Source organism: Saccopteryx leptura, chromosome 3 (genome assembly GCF_036850995.1).
Source record: "Saccopteryx leptura isolate mSacLep1 chromosome 3, mSacLep1_pri_phased_curated, whole genome shotgun sequence".
NCBI classification, from domain to species: Eukaryota; Metazoa; Chordata; class Mammalia; order Chiroptera; family Emballonuridae; genus Saccopteryx; species Saccopteryx leptura.
Window position 1 is genome coordinate 62,464,922 of NC_089505.1, and position 13,795 is coordinate 62,478,716.

The 13,795-nt window shown below is 44.3% G+C and overlaps 1 protein-coding gene across 10 annotated transcripts in view; it reads left to right on the top strand.

The window, feature by feature from the left end:
* The window catches only part of LOC136398981 (zinc finger protein 227-like), a 92,996-nt gene that overhangs the window by 75,828 nt on the left and 3,373 nt on the right, over positions 1-13,795 (top strand). The window contains exons 1-5 of one of the 10 annotated variants that reach the window (XM_066373688.1): positions 44-114; positions 6,841-6,909; positions 8,737-8,781; positions 11,497-11,623; positions 12,633-12,734. In XM_066373688.1, coding sequence (XP_066229785.1) covers positions 8,767-8,781; positions 11,497-11,623; positions 12,633-12,734 — 244 coding nt within the window. In that variant the 5' untranslated portion in view covers positions 44-114; positions 6,841-6,909; positions 8,737-8,766. Of the gene's footprint in view, positions 1-43; positions 115-189; positions 317-454; positions 530-6,840; positions 6,910-7,670; positions 7,780-8,724; positions 8,782-11,496; positions 11,624-12,611; positions 12,735-13,795 lie in introns of those variants that run through there. The other 9 variants (XM_066373683.1, XM_066373684.1, XM_066373686.1 and 6 more) reach the window with 9 other exon arrangements.

Below are 13,795 nucleotides of genomic sequence, written 5' to 3' on the forward strand. Positions count from 1 at the left end.
CCAACTCTGTCCGGAAACAACGGCCTTCTGGGAAATGTAGTCCCGGGGCGCCGTGTAGTGAGAGGCACCTCCGGTCGGGAAACTGAGGTCCACATCGTGATTTTGGTCTGCGGGGTGAGTCCGCTCTGCGCCCCAAAACCCGCTCCGAGCCTGGGGGGCCTGACCGTGGACTGGCTGCTGTGTTGGGCAGGAGCCGTCGCCGCCAGGCGGAGAAGCGGGAGGCGGGGGCTCTTCCCGGCTGACCCTGCAGCGCTGCTGCTGCGGCCGTCCGCACGGGGCATGGCGAGCTGTTTTATCCCGAGCTCTCCTTTCCTCTGTAACGGAGCGGGGGTGTGTAGCTGCTGGGGAGGCTGTGGTTAGATATAAACGAGACAGTGGGTGTCCAAAGCTTAGGACGGTGGCGGCGCTTGATCACGGGTACAGGTAATTCCCATTCCCCTGCAGAGAAGGGAGAGAGAAGGTCGGCTCTGGGTGCGATGCCACAGCCCTTCTGTCACCCTGGCGGAGACCCACCTTTTCCCCGACTTGAGTGAGTTTCCATCTCCTTTTAAGGAAGCACTGAGTCACCCCGCGCTAGTGCCTGGGGATGGCCTCCGCGGATTGTCCCGGAGACAGGCGTAATTGTGCCGCACCCGATTCTCCACCCCCCACCCGCACCCCCGAATTCTGCTGGGGAGGAAGTTGGGATTTCGTGGTCTCCACAGCATAGCCTCAGGTGTAACGGGTTACTGATTTGCTGGTCTTAGTGTGACTAGCCATAAAGTAGAGCTAAATAAGAATGTAATAATAAGTAAGCTTATAAAAGGATTCCTGTAAAATATTAAATCCAGTGTGTTGCTCTTATAACCATGATTCGATAGTACTAGTTTAGTAATCACAGTTATGTATTCTGTAACAAGTTAGAAGTATATAACCAATCCTGTACTTTCATCTCTGGACAAGCTTTCTGTAACTGTGAAGTTAAAAGGCTTGTTCCCCTCTAACTGATGAACATCAACAGTTAACATCTGAGCCTGACCGTGGGATGGCACAGTGGATAGAGCGTTGGACTGGGACAGGAGGGCGCAGTTTCGGAACCCAAGGTCTCCGGCTTGAGCATGCGCTCACCAGCTTGAGCGCTGGGTCCTTGGCTTGAGTGTGGGATTATAGACATGACCCCATGCTCGCTGGCTGGAGCCCAAAGGTTGCTTGCTTGAGCAAGGGGTCACTCGGTCTGCTGTAGCCCCATCAAGGCACATATGAGAAAGCAATCAAGGAATAAGATGCTGCAACGAAGAATTGATGCTTCTCATCTCCCTTCTTGTCTGTCTGTCCCTATCTGTCCCTCTCTCTTTCTCTGTCAAAAAAAAAAAAAAGTTTACATCTGAGCAAAATAAGCAAATGCAGGAGCTACAGCTGCCCCTCCACACACACACACACACACTCCTGCCCCCTCCCCCTTTTCCCTCACTCCCGTCACCCTGAGATTTATACTCAGGGTCAGGAGACAGTCTATGGGAATCTGGACACCCCTTACTTTAAACAAAAACTCTAATTTATAAGTTACTTGCTAGCTTCAGTTCCTGTAACAACTGCGGGGACTTTGAACTTCAGATGTGCGGGCTCCCAGAAATACGGGACCTTCCTCCACTTACCTAAATTGTGCTGAGTCCCCTCAGCAAAGAACTCCCAACCCTCTCTTTTTGATTCCTTTGTTCTAGTTGGGCTTATCCAACCTCCTTCTAGGACAGCAGCCCCCCTCCCCCATCTTCTCAGGTGGCCCGACTTGAATAAAATCTTTTTCCTTCACGCCAGCACCTGTGCCATGTACCGGTAATTGGTTTTCATGGTGGCAAGCAGCCGGATCTGCTGCTGAGACATTTTCTGGTTTCACAGGTACATACTCCAGTACTTTCTGCTGTGTCATCTCTGTTTTCAGTTAAGCAGGTTACCTGCACTCAGTAAATTGCAACTAGGAAAATGATCAAATATTTGTTGAGTAAATGTAAGCTTGCTGAATTTGCTTCTAATATGTATGTGTGTGTGGATTCCTTCCACACTTTTTTTTTCTCTTCTCAGTGTATTTCATTTGCTCTCAACTGGTTTTGAAATGATGTGGGCTTGTGATACTTTCTTAATTTTTAAAAATTATCTAACAAATACTGAGTTTATTTAGCATGTATTTCATTCTGAAAACAATAGAGACTAAACCTGTACTTAAATTTTTTTTGTTTTTTTACTGATTTAAATTTATTGTGTTTACATAGATTCAAGTGTCCCACCAAATACATTCCCCCCACCCTGTGTTCCCCTCAAAATCCCCCTTGCCCCCTCCCCCCAGCGCCCTCCCCCTTTCCCTCCAGGATTTGCTTTTCTGCTCTCTATAATGCTGTGCTATGTGTATATAGTTTCACTAATCTCTTTCCCTTCTCTGATCCCATCCTCTCATCCCCTTTCCCTTTGTCCGCTTTCCCTCTGGTCCCTTTGATCCCGCCTCTGTCTCTATTCTGTTCCTCAGTTCACAGTGTTAATTGGTTTCCTCAAATGAGTGAGGTCATATGATATTTTTCTTTCTCTGCCTGGCTTATTTCATTTAATATGATAGTTTCCAGGTCCGTCCATGTTGTCACAAAGGTAAGATTTCTTTCTTCCTCATGCTGCGTAGTATTCCATTGTGTATATGTACCACAGCTGTTTAATCCACTCGTCCACTGATGGACACTTGGGCTGTTTCCAGATCTCGGCTACTGTAAACAATGCCGCCATAAACATGGGGGTGCATTTCTTCTTTTGAATCAGTGATTTGGTGTTCTTAGGATATATTCCTAAAAGTGGGATGGCTGGGTCAAAGGCAGTTCCATATTTAGTTTTTTGAGGAATCTCCATACTGTTTTCCACAGTGGCTGCACCAGTCTGCATTCCCACCAGCAGTGCAGGAGGGTTCCCTTTTCTCCACACCCTCGTCAGCACTTATTATGTGTTGTTTTGTTAATGAGCGTCATTCTGACTGGTGTGAGGTGATATCTCATTGTGGTTTTAATTTGCATTTCTCTAATGATTAGTGATGTTGAGCATTTTTTCATATGCCTATTGGTCATCTGTATGTCCTCTTTGGAGAAGTATCTATTCATTTCTTTTGCCCATTTTTTGATAGGATTGTTTATCTTCCTGGCGTTGAGTTTTACAAGTTCTTTATAAATTTTGGTTATTAACCCCTTATCAGATGTATTGTTGAATATATTCTCCCATTGTTTAGTTTGTCTTTTTATTTTGTTCATATTGTCTTTAGTTGTACAAAAGCTTTTTAGTTTGATATAGTCCCATTTGTTCATCCTGTCCTTTGTTTCACTTGCCCATAGAGATAAATCAGCAAAAGTATTGCTGCGAGAGATGTCAGAGAGCTTACTGCCTATGTTTTCTTCTAAGATGCTTATGGTTTCACGACTTACATTTAAGTCTTTTATCCATTTTGAGTTTATTTTTGTGAATGGCGTAAGTTGGTGGTCTAGTTTCAGTTTTTTACAGGTAGCTGTCCAATTTTCCCAATACCATTTGTTAAAGAGACTTTCTTTACTCCATTGTATGCTCTTACTTCCTTTGTCACATATCAATTGTCCATAATGGTGTGGGTTTATTTCTGGGTTCTCCGTTCTGTTTCATTGATCTATATGCCTGTTCTTATGCCAGTACCAGGCTGTGTTGAGTACAATGGCCTTGTAGTATAACTTGATATCAGGAAGTGTGATACCTCCCACTTTATTCTTTTTTTTTTTTTTTGTATTTTTCTAAAGCTGGAAACGGGAATAGACAGTCAGACAGACTCCCGCATGCGCCCGACCGGGATCCCCCTGGCACGCCCACCAGGGGGCGACCAGAGCCACTCTAGCGCCTGGGGCAGAGGCCAAGGAGCCATCCCCAGTGCCCTGGCCATCTTTGCTCCAATGGAGCCTCGCTGCGGGAGGGGAAGAGAGAGACAGAGAGGAAGGAGAGGGGGAGGGGTGGAGAAGCAGATGGGCGCTTCTCCTGTGTGCCCTGGCTGGGAATCGAACCCGGGACTTCTGCACGCCAGGCCGACGCTCTACCACTGAGCCAACCGGCCAGGGCTATTCTTCTTTTTCAAGATTGCTATTCGTGTTCTTTTTTGGTTCCATATAAATTTTTGGAATATTTGTTCTATATCTTTGAAGTATGTCATTGGTATGAATTGCATTGAATTTATAAATTCTTTGGGTAATATAGATATTTTAATGATGTTTATTCTTCTTGTTGATGAACATGGTATATTCTTCCACTTGTTTGTATATTCCTTGATTTCTTTTATCAATGTTTTATAATTTTCTGAGTACAAGTCTTCACCCTCCTTGGTTAAATTTACTCCTAGGTGCTTTATTTTTTTTGTTGCAATAGTGAAGGTGATTGTTTTCTTAATTTCTCTTTCAGACAGATCATTGTTGCTGTATAAAAGTGCCTCTGATATCTGAGTATTAATTTTATATCCTGCCACCTTGCTGAATTTATTTATCAGGTCCAGTAGTTTTTTGACTGAGACTTTAGGGTTTTCTATGTATAGTATCGTATCATCAGCAAATAATGATAGTTTTACTTCTTCTTTTCCAATTTGGATGCCTTTTATTTCTTCTTGTCTAATTGCTGTAGCTAGGACTTCTAGAACTATGTTGAATAAGAGTGGTGAAAGGGGGCACCCCTGCCTTGTTCCTGATCTTAAGGGGATTGCTTTTAAGTTTTGCCCATTGAGTATGATGTTGGTTGTGGGTTTGTCATAGATGGCCTTTATCATGTTGAGGTATGTTCCCTGTATTCCCACTTTGCTGAGAGTTTTGATCATGAATGGGTGCTGCTGGATTTTATCAAATGCTTTTTCTGCATCTATTGATAACATCATGTGGTTTTTCTCCTTCCTTTTGTTTATGTGATGAATCACATTGATTGATATGCAAATATTGTACCAGCCTTGCCTCCCCAGAATAAATCCCACTTGATCATGGTGTATGATTTTTTTCCATATATTGCTGGATCCAGTTTGCTAATATTTTGTTGAGAATTTTAGCATCTAAATTCATCAGGGATATTGACCTATAATTTTCTTTCTTTGTATTGTCTTTGCCTGGTTTTGGAATCAGAATTTTGCTTGCCTCGTAAAAGGAGTTTGGAAGTCTTCCTTCCTCTTGAATTTTTTGAAATAGCTTGAGAAGGATAGGAGTTAGTTCTTCTTTGAATATTTGGTAGAATTCGCCTCTGAAGCTATCTGGCCCAGGGCTTTTGTTTTTTGGAAGTTTTTAAATAACTGTTTCTATCTCATTTGTTGTAATAGGTCTGTTTAGGTTTTATGATTCTTCCAGATTGATGTTTGAAAGATTATATATTTCAAGGAATATGTGCATTTCACTTAGGTTGTCTAATTTTTTGGTGTACAGTTCTTTATAGTATTTTCTTACAATCCTTTGTATTTCTGTTGTGTCAGTTGTTACTTCTCCACTGTCATTTCTAATTTTATTTATTTGAGTCCTCTCTTTTTTCTTGGTGAGTCTGGTTAAAGGTTCATCAATCCTGTTTACCTTTTCAAAGAACCAGCTCCTGGTTTCACTGATCCTCTGTATTGTTTTTTTAGCCTCTATGTCATTTATTTCCACTCTGGTCTTTATTATTTCCTTCCTTCTACTTCCTCTGGGCTTTACTTGTTCTTTTTCTAGTTCTTTTAGGTTCAGGGTTAAATTATTTATTTGAGTCTTTTCTAGCTTCTTATTAAGGTATGCCTGTAATGCGGTAAACTTCCCTCTCAGGACTGCTTTTGTTATGTCCCATAGATTAAGTTGTTGTATGCTCATTTTCATTTGTTTCAAGGAAAGTTTTGATTTCTTCCTGATCTCATTGTTAACCGATTCGTTATTTAATAACATGCAGTTTAATTTCCAACTGTTGGAGTTATTTTCAGTTTTTCTATTGTATTGTAGTTGATTTCTAGTTTCATGCCATTGTGATCAGAGAAGATAGATGGTTGATATGATTTCAATCTTCTTAAATTTCTTGAGACCGCTTTTGTGTCCTAACATGTGGTCTATCCTAGAGAATGTACCGTGAGCACTTGAAAAGAATGTATGTTCTGCTGATTTAGGGTGAAAGGTTCTGAAGTTGATCTAGTGTGTCCTTTAAGTCTGCTGTTTTCTTTGTTACTTTTCTTTCTTGAGGATCTATCCAGTGATGTTAGTGGGGTATTGAAATCCCCTACTATTATAGTATTGCTCTTGATCTTGCCTTTTATGTCTATCAAAATCTGCTTTATATATTTAGTTACCCCAATATTAGGTGCTTAGATATTTATAATGGTTATATCTTCCTGTTGGATTGCTCCCTTTATCATTATGTAGTGACATCCTTATTCCTTACTATAGCCTTTGTTTTAAAGTCTATTTTGTCTGATATAAGTATTGCTACACCAGCTTTTTTTCATTTCCATTTGCATGAAATATTTTTTTCATCCTTTTAATTTCAGTCTCCAATCAGCTGTGTTTCCATTTTTTGGATGTTATGTTTTGTATTTTCACATCCTGATATGTCTACAAAACCCCTCTGTGTCTCCTGCTTCTGGTGAGAGTAAAGAGAACTAGGAAATTATTCTTGTTGATGAAGCTTAAAATAATTACCTAACTGTAGGCTGATATAAGTGTTGGGGCACATTTAAGGTAGGCTAGATATGATGTTCAGTACATTGGGTGCGTTAACTGCATTTTTGACTTACAGTACTTTCAAGTTTATAATAGGTTTATCGGGGCATAACCACAAGCTAAGCCAAGGGGCACATGTGCACCTTATGATGAAAAGTGCTGTCTGGTTTTTTTGTAGCTACAAGCAAAGGGGATTCCTGGTTCTTGGAACTTTCATCTCCTTGTTTAATCCTTGGAACTCTATGAGGTGAGTATCACTTAAGATTCTTATCTTGTCATTGTGCAGATGACTTAAGTGAGGCATGGAAAGGTATTGTTGTTTTTATGTTGACATCCCCGTGGTTTCACAGATGGTAAGTATCATTTCCAGAATTTAAACCTGGGCCTCGGCCCTGGCCGGTTGGCTCAGTGGTAGAGCATTGGCCTGGTGTGCGGAAGTCCCGGGTTCGATTCCTGGCCAGGGCACACAGAAGAAGCGCCCATCTGCTTCTCCACCCCTCCCCCTCTCCTTCCTCTCTGTCTCTCTCTTCCCCTCCCGCAGCCGCAGCCGAGGCTCCATTGGGGCAAAGTTGGCCTGGGCGCTGGGGATGTCTCCTTGGCCTCTGCCCCAGGCGCTAGAATGGCTCTGGTCACGACAGAGCGACGCCCCAGAGGGGCAGAGCATCGCCCCCTGGTGGGCATGTCGGATGGATCCGGGTCGGGCGCATGCGGGAGTCTGTCTGACTGCCTCCCCATTTCCAGCTTCGGAAAAATACAAAAATAAATAAATAAATAAATAAAATAAACCTGGGCCTCTGACTTGAGCTCACACTTTTTTTCTTTTTGTGAGAGACAGAGATAGGAAAGGACACAGAGATAAGAGGGATGAGAGATGAGTGCTCGTAGTTGCAGCACTTCAGTTGTTCATTGATTGCTTTCTCACATGTGCCTTGACCAGGGGGCTCCAGCCAAGCCAGTCACCCCTTGCTCAAGCCAGTGACCCTGGGCTTCAGGCCTGTGACCTTTGGGCTCAAGCCTGGGACCGCGTGCTCAAGCTGGTGAGCCTGAACTCAAGCCAGATGAGCCTGCATTCAAACCGGCAACCTTAGGGTTTTGAACCTGATCCTTAGCATCCCAGGTCAGTGCTCTGTCCACTGTGCCACCACCTAACTGTTAGGCTCACCCTTTCTTTCTTTCTTTTTTTTTTTTTTTTTTTGTATTTTTCTGAAGCTGGAAACGGGGAGAGACAGTCAGACAGACTCCCGCATGCACCCGACCGGGATCCACCCGGCATGCCCACCAGGGGCGACGCTCTGCCCACCAGGGGGCGATGCTCTGCCCCTCCAGGGTGTCGCTCTGCGGCGACCAGAGCCACTCTAGCGCCTGGGGCAGAGGCCAAGGAGCCATCCCCAGCACCCGGGCCATCTTTGCTCCAATGGAGCCTTGGCTGCGGGAAGGGAAGAGAGAGACAGAGAGGAAGAAGGGGAGGGTTGGAGAAGCAAATGGGCGCTTCTCCTATGTGCCCTGGCCAGGAATCGTACCCAGGTCCCCCACATGCCAGGCCGACGCTCTACCGCTGAGCCAACCGGCCAGGGCCCCTTTCTTTCTTTTTAAAAAATTTTTTCCATTGTTTTAAGAGAGAGAGAAGCATCAGCTCGTTGTTTTACTTAGCAGCTCAATTTAGTTATGCACTAATTGGTTGCTTCTCAGATGTGCCCTGTTTGGTGATTGGACCCAAGACCTCAGCACACTGGGACAATGCTCTATCCACTGAGCAACCCAGCCACAGCTCACCTCTTTTTTTAACCTTCTGTTGTTACAATGCCTCTCATTTCTTATTGTCCTCAGGATCAGAAATAGTAGGGACACTGTATTTGGTCATGCAGGACCATGTGCGTGGTCCCTGGCTGACAAACCCATTAGTAGCTGTAATCTCTTCCATGCTCTGCTTATCATCTGTACGTGGCTGCGTCTGCCTGGAAGTGGGAGTGCTCTTGTATAATTTCTGTAAATTATCATGAGTCCACGTGGGCTTGTGACAGCCCTCTCCCATGTCTCATGGATTCTGTGTCCTTCCCCACTTATGCCTTCTCAGGACTCTGAGCTTCCCCAAGAGCCGGAGAATATGACCAAGTTTCAGGTGAGTAAGGCGTTACTTTCTTTCTCTTAAGATGTGATTTTATTTCTCAAAGATGAGACACATTCTTTTTCTCTTTCTTGGCAAAGTTACTGTAAAACAGCAGATCTTGAGTGCATGTTCTGTGCCAGAATGTGTGCTCATTTTGTTTGTTTATTTTATCTTCTTTATTATTTCACAAAACAATCTTTGAAAAAATAATGGAAATCTGAAATAGACAAAAATAATTTCCAGTATTACTAGCCTGTTTAAAACCTAGCTGTCTTCACTTTCCCATGTCCCTTTCTCATGTGCACTGATAACTATACATTTGCTATATTATAATTGATGGGATATACTTCATACTTTAGATAAAGGCTCAATCTTGACAATTCTTTTTTTTTAATTTTTGTATTTTTCCAAAGTTAAAAGTGGAGAGGCAGTCAGACAGACTCCTGCATGCACCCAACTGGGATCCACCTGGCATGTCCACCAGGGGGCTAGGCTCTGCCCATCTGAGGCATTGCTCCTCTGCAGCAGGAGCCATTATAGTGCCTGAGACGGAGGCCATGGAGCCATCCTCAGCACCCAACTTTACTCCATTGGAGCCTTGGCTGCAGGAAGGGAAGAGAGAAACAGAGAGAAGGAGAAGGGGAAGGGTGGAGAAGCAGATAAGCACTTCTCCTGTGTGCCCTGACCAGGAATCGAACCTGGGACTTCCACACGCTGGGCTGATGCTCTACCGCTGAGCCAACTGTTCAGGGCAGGAATCTTGACAATTCTTATTAAGATTATTAGATATCCCTGGCTGGATAGCTCGATTGGTTAAGAGCGTTGTCCGAAATCACAGAGGTTGCCAGTTTGATCCCTGATAAGGGCACATACAGGAATAAATCGATGCTCCTCTCTCCCTTGCTCTCTCTCTGCCTCTCTCAGTAAAATCAATTAAAAAAAAAGATTATTAAGATAAAGGGAAAAACCTAAGGTGATATGAGTAAAAGAAATTAATAGAAGTGTCACACAAAAAAGTAAATTTATGAAGACAACAATGATCATTAATAACTGAATGGGTGCAGATGTTAATAAAAACTTGATTTCACTTAGGTTGTAGGAGATTTTTTTTTTTTTTTAAGAAATTCTGTTCTATTTGGCCAGAGTCTAGAGATTCAGGGACATTTGTACTCTCACTAGACAGGTGACTTGGGAAAACCCTTTGAAAGGGAAATCTTCCATTATGTTATCAAAATTTTTAAGTTCACAGTCTGTGACTTTGCAAAGTCTTACTTCTTACCTAAGATCTCTGTAAAAGGATTGTTGCAACATTTATTATAAGTAAAAATCTGTAATTAATTATACGTTTGTGTTGGTTAAAGAAATAGTTTTAAGGAGTGCTGTACTATGCAGTCACAAAATGAAAGGAAAGAGATTATGATACTAATTATTCAAATTAAGTGAGCATTTGTTACATGCCAGTCACCATTTTAACTGATTTACTTATGTTCACACATCTAATCCTTTCAAACACCACGCAATTTAGACATCATTGTAGAGAAGAAGGGGTGCAAGTCATTTGAGGTAGGGAATGTACCCAGCATCTTGAAATTAAAACCTTGACATTTGAATTCAGCCTGTGCCTTCACCAGCTGTGAGTGCTACAGCCAGGGATATGGCCTGGGCCTTGAAAACACAGAGGAAGAATTGTATACCTGTACGGGGTGGGGGTGGGGGGTTGCTGAAGGCCTGTGAACTTTGCAGATGTTAAAACTGTGATAGAAGCCCTGGCCAGTTGGCTCAGTGGCAGAGCGTCAGCCTAGCGTGTGGATGTCCTGGGTTCAATTCCCAGTCAGGGCACACAGGAGAAGGGCCCATCTGCTTCTCCACCCCTTTACCTCCCTCTTCTCTCTTGCTCTCTTCCCCTCCCACAGCCATGGCTTGATAGGTTCCAGTGCATGGGTGCAGGGTGCTGAGGATGGCTCTGTGGAGCCTCTGCCTCAGGCACTAAAAATAGCCCAGTTGTGAGTGTGGCCCTAGATGGGCAGAACATCAGCCCCAGATAGGGGTTGCCAGGTGGATTCCAGTTGGGACATATGTGGGAGTCTTTCTCTCTGTCTCTCCTCTTTTCACTTGGAAAAAAAGAAGAAAAAAAACAACCGTAATAGGCCCTGGCCGGTTGGCTCAGTGGTAGAGCGTCGGCCTGGCGTGCAGGAATCCCGGGTTCAATTCCTGACCAGGGCACACAGGAGAAGCGCCCTTCTGCTTCTCCACCCCTCCCCCTCTCCTTCCTCTCTGTCTCTCTCTTCCCCTCCCGCAGCCGAGGCTCCATTGGAGCAAAGATGGCCCGGGCGCTGGGGATGGCTCCTTGGCCTCTGCCCCAGGCGCTAGAGTGGCTCTGGTCCTGGCAGAGCTACGCCCCGGAGGGGCAGAGCATCGCCCCCTGGTGGGCGTGCCGGGTGGATCCCGGTCGGGCGCATGCGGGAGTCTGTCTGACTGTCTCTCCCCGTTTCCAGCTTCAGAAAAATACAAAAAAAAAAAACCCAAAAAACAACTGTAATAGAGTCCAAGCTTTCTGAGGAGGCAGAGAGGAGATAGTGCAAGAGGGACAACTGTTGGGACTAAATCTGCCTGGTGTCTTTCCACCTCCGTAACAGTTGTTTTGGTAATCCCCTAACTTCTTGATGCTGCCTTTCTTCCACTGGACTTTTGTTGTGAGATTTAGGTGGAGTGTGTTTGGGGTTGTAGGAGGCAGTGACGTTCAAGGACGTGGCCGTGGTCTTCTCGGAGGAGGAGCTGGGGCTGCTGGCCCCGTCCCAAAGGACGCTGTACCGAGACGTGATGCTGGAGAACTTCAGGAACCTGGTCTCTGTGGGTGAGCACGGGCGCCCTCTGACACTGAATCTCAACCTTTTCAGTCTCTGTGTCCTCAGTTGTTCAAAGCAGTAGAGCTTTTGAAACTTCCCTGACCTTGAAGACAGATTTTTCTAACCCCTGGGACTACAGGCAAAGGTTTTTCCAGTCTTTCTACTTGGGGAAAATTCTGTCCAAGGATATTCTTGCCACCCACCTCCCTCCACCTCAGGACATTTGGCAGTGTCTGAAGATAGTTTTGATTGTCACAACTGAGGGAGGGGTGCTGGTGGCGTCTAGGGCTAGCGAGGATGCCAAGCCTCTTCCAGTGCACAGGACAACCCCCACTCCTGAGATCAGCCAGTCCGAAAGTCAGGGCTGCCTTGGTTAAGAAACCGTGTTTTAAATGAATCATAAATTGGGCAGCTTAGTTTCTGTACTTTGTCTTTGGAATTATGGTCGTGACCCTTTGATGGATCATGGAAACAACTACATTGTATGTATACAGGGGTGGGCAAAAGTAGGTTTACAGTTCTGAGTGACATTCTTTTGCATTTATAAAGCTATTGTAATAATCATAACCTGCTTGTCGTTTTCCATAAGAACAACTGTAAACCTAAGTTTGTCCACCTCTCTATGGCATTACCTTTTCTTCCATGAAATAGTATCTATTTTTATTCTGATGTATTTTGTCAGCGTCCTTATCAGGCTCTGCCTGCTCACATTGCAGCCTGAGCTGGGACCATTTGCAGTGCGTGGTGTGAGTGTGCGAAATTGGATGCAAACAGACATCGGCTAAATCTAATTTTATCTGTGTAGATGTGAGTCAGGTCGTGACCTAAAGTTATTTCTTATTACAGTTCACCATCAAATAAAACTACAGGTTCTGAGTGTTAAAGAATTTGAATAGCAATGTTTTAGCTCTGTGTACATCTTACATATATATATGTACACACACACACACACATACACACACACACACACACACACGTATGTCTGCCTTTTCATAGGACACCTTCCCTTCCAACCAGAGATGGCAGCCCCGTTGGAGGCAGAAGGAAACCTTTGCATGGTGGAAAGAGAACCCCAAGGAAATGTGAGCTCTGGTGAGGACCACGTGGCTGTTCTTTCAGGTGCCGGCTGACCCGCCCACCTCGCCTGTGATCACCGTTCTCGTCCGGGTGCCGTTATGTGTGCCTGGGCTGTGACAGCGGCCTCCACCCCGGCCTCCACACGTGCTCTCCTGCAACTACGAGTTGATGCTTATCTCCTTCCCTTCCTGTCTGTCTGTCTCTCTTTCTCTCTCTAAAAAGTATAAAAAGACAAGAAAAAATTAGGAAGTATATATTAAGTCAGATGAGTGCTGTGGGACAAACTAAAATAGGAAAAGCAAATGGGAAGAATGAATGGGATGGTGGGAGGAAGTCTTTTACATTGATGATAAGGAAGGCCTCAGTAGTGAGTGATGTTTGAAGAGAGACCGGAAGGGAATGAGAACAAGCAGGCGTCACAGCTTTCAGAGGAAGCTTTTCAAGCCGGTAGGCCCCCGCTTCCTCCTGAGGGCTGCCTGCAGGACGCACTGGGCTCTCTTTCCTTCTCCTAGGCCTTCAGTTGTGCAAGATTAGTTTTCCTTTTCCACTTCTTTTCACAGAGACCTGATTTAATTCTTGTTTTAGAACAGTAAATGTTACTATTCCAGCTGTTTCCCAAATTTACTCTTGGACAATCATTTCTACCAGGACCTAAAGTCCTATTTTATGCCTACAGTCTGAGCTTTTGTAGCCTAAGGAGGTAGATTCTCACTGGTCATAAGAATATGAACAAGGTGAGGCTTTTTTTGCTCTTAATTTATAAATTTTATTTTGTTTTTCATTGAATTTATTAGGGTGGCACTGGATGACAAAAGTGTACAGGTTTCAGGTACCCAGTTCTACAACATATCATCAGTACACTGTATAGTGTGATCGCCACCCTGAGTCAAGTCTCTGTCGTACATAGCCTTCTAATCGAGTCACTGTAGGTTGGAATGGGGATTGTTTTTGTTGCCCTGCGACCGTCTGATTTCAGACTTCACTCTGTTGAATATTAGACATATGGTTCCGAACGGGTCACCTTTACCCTTAGTGGGTAAGAGCATGACAACTCCATTTTTTGCTTCCACTTGCATGGAAAAGGATTCATGATGTACAGATAT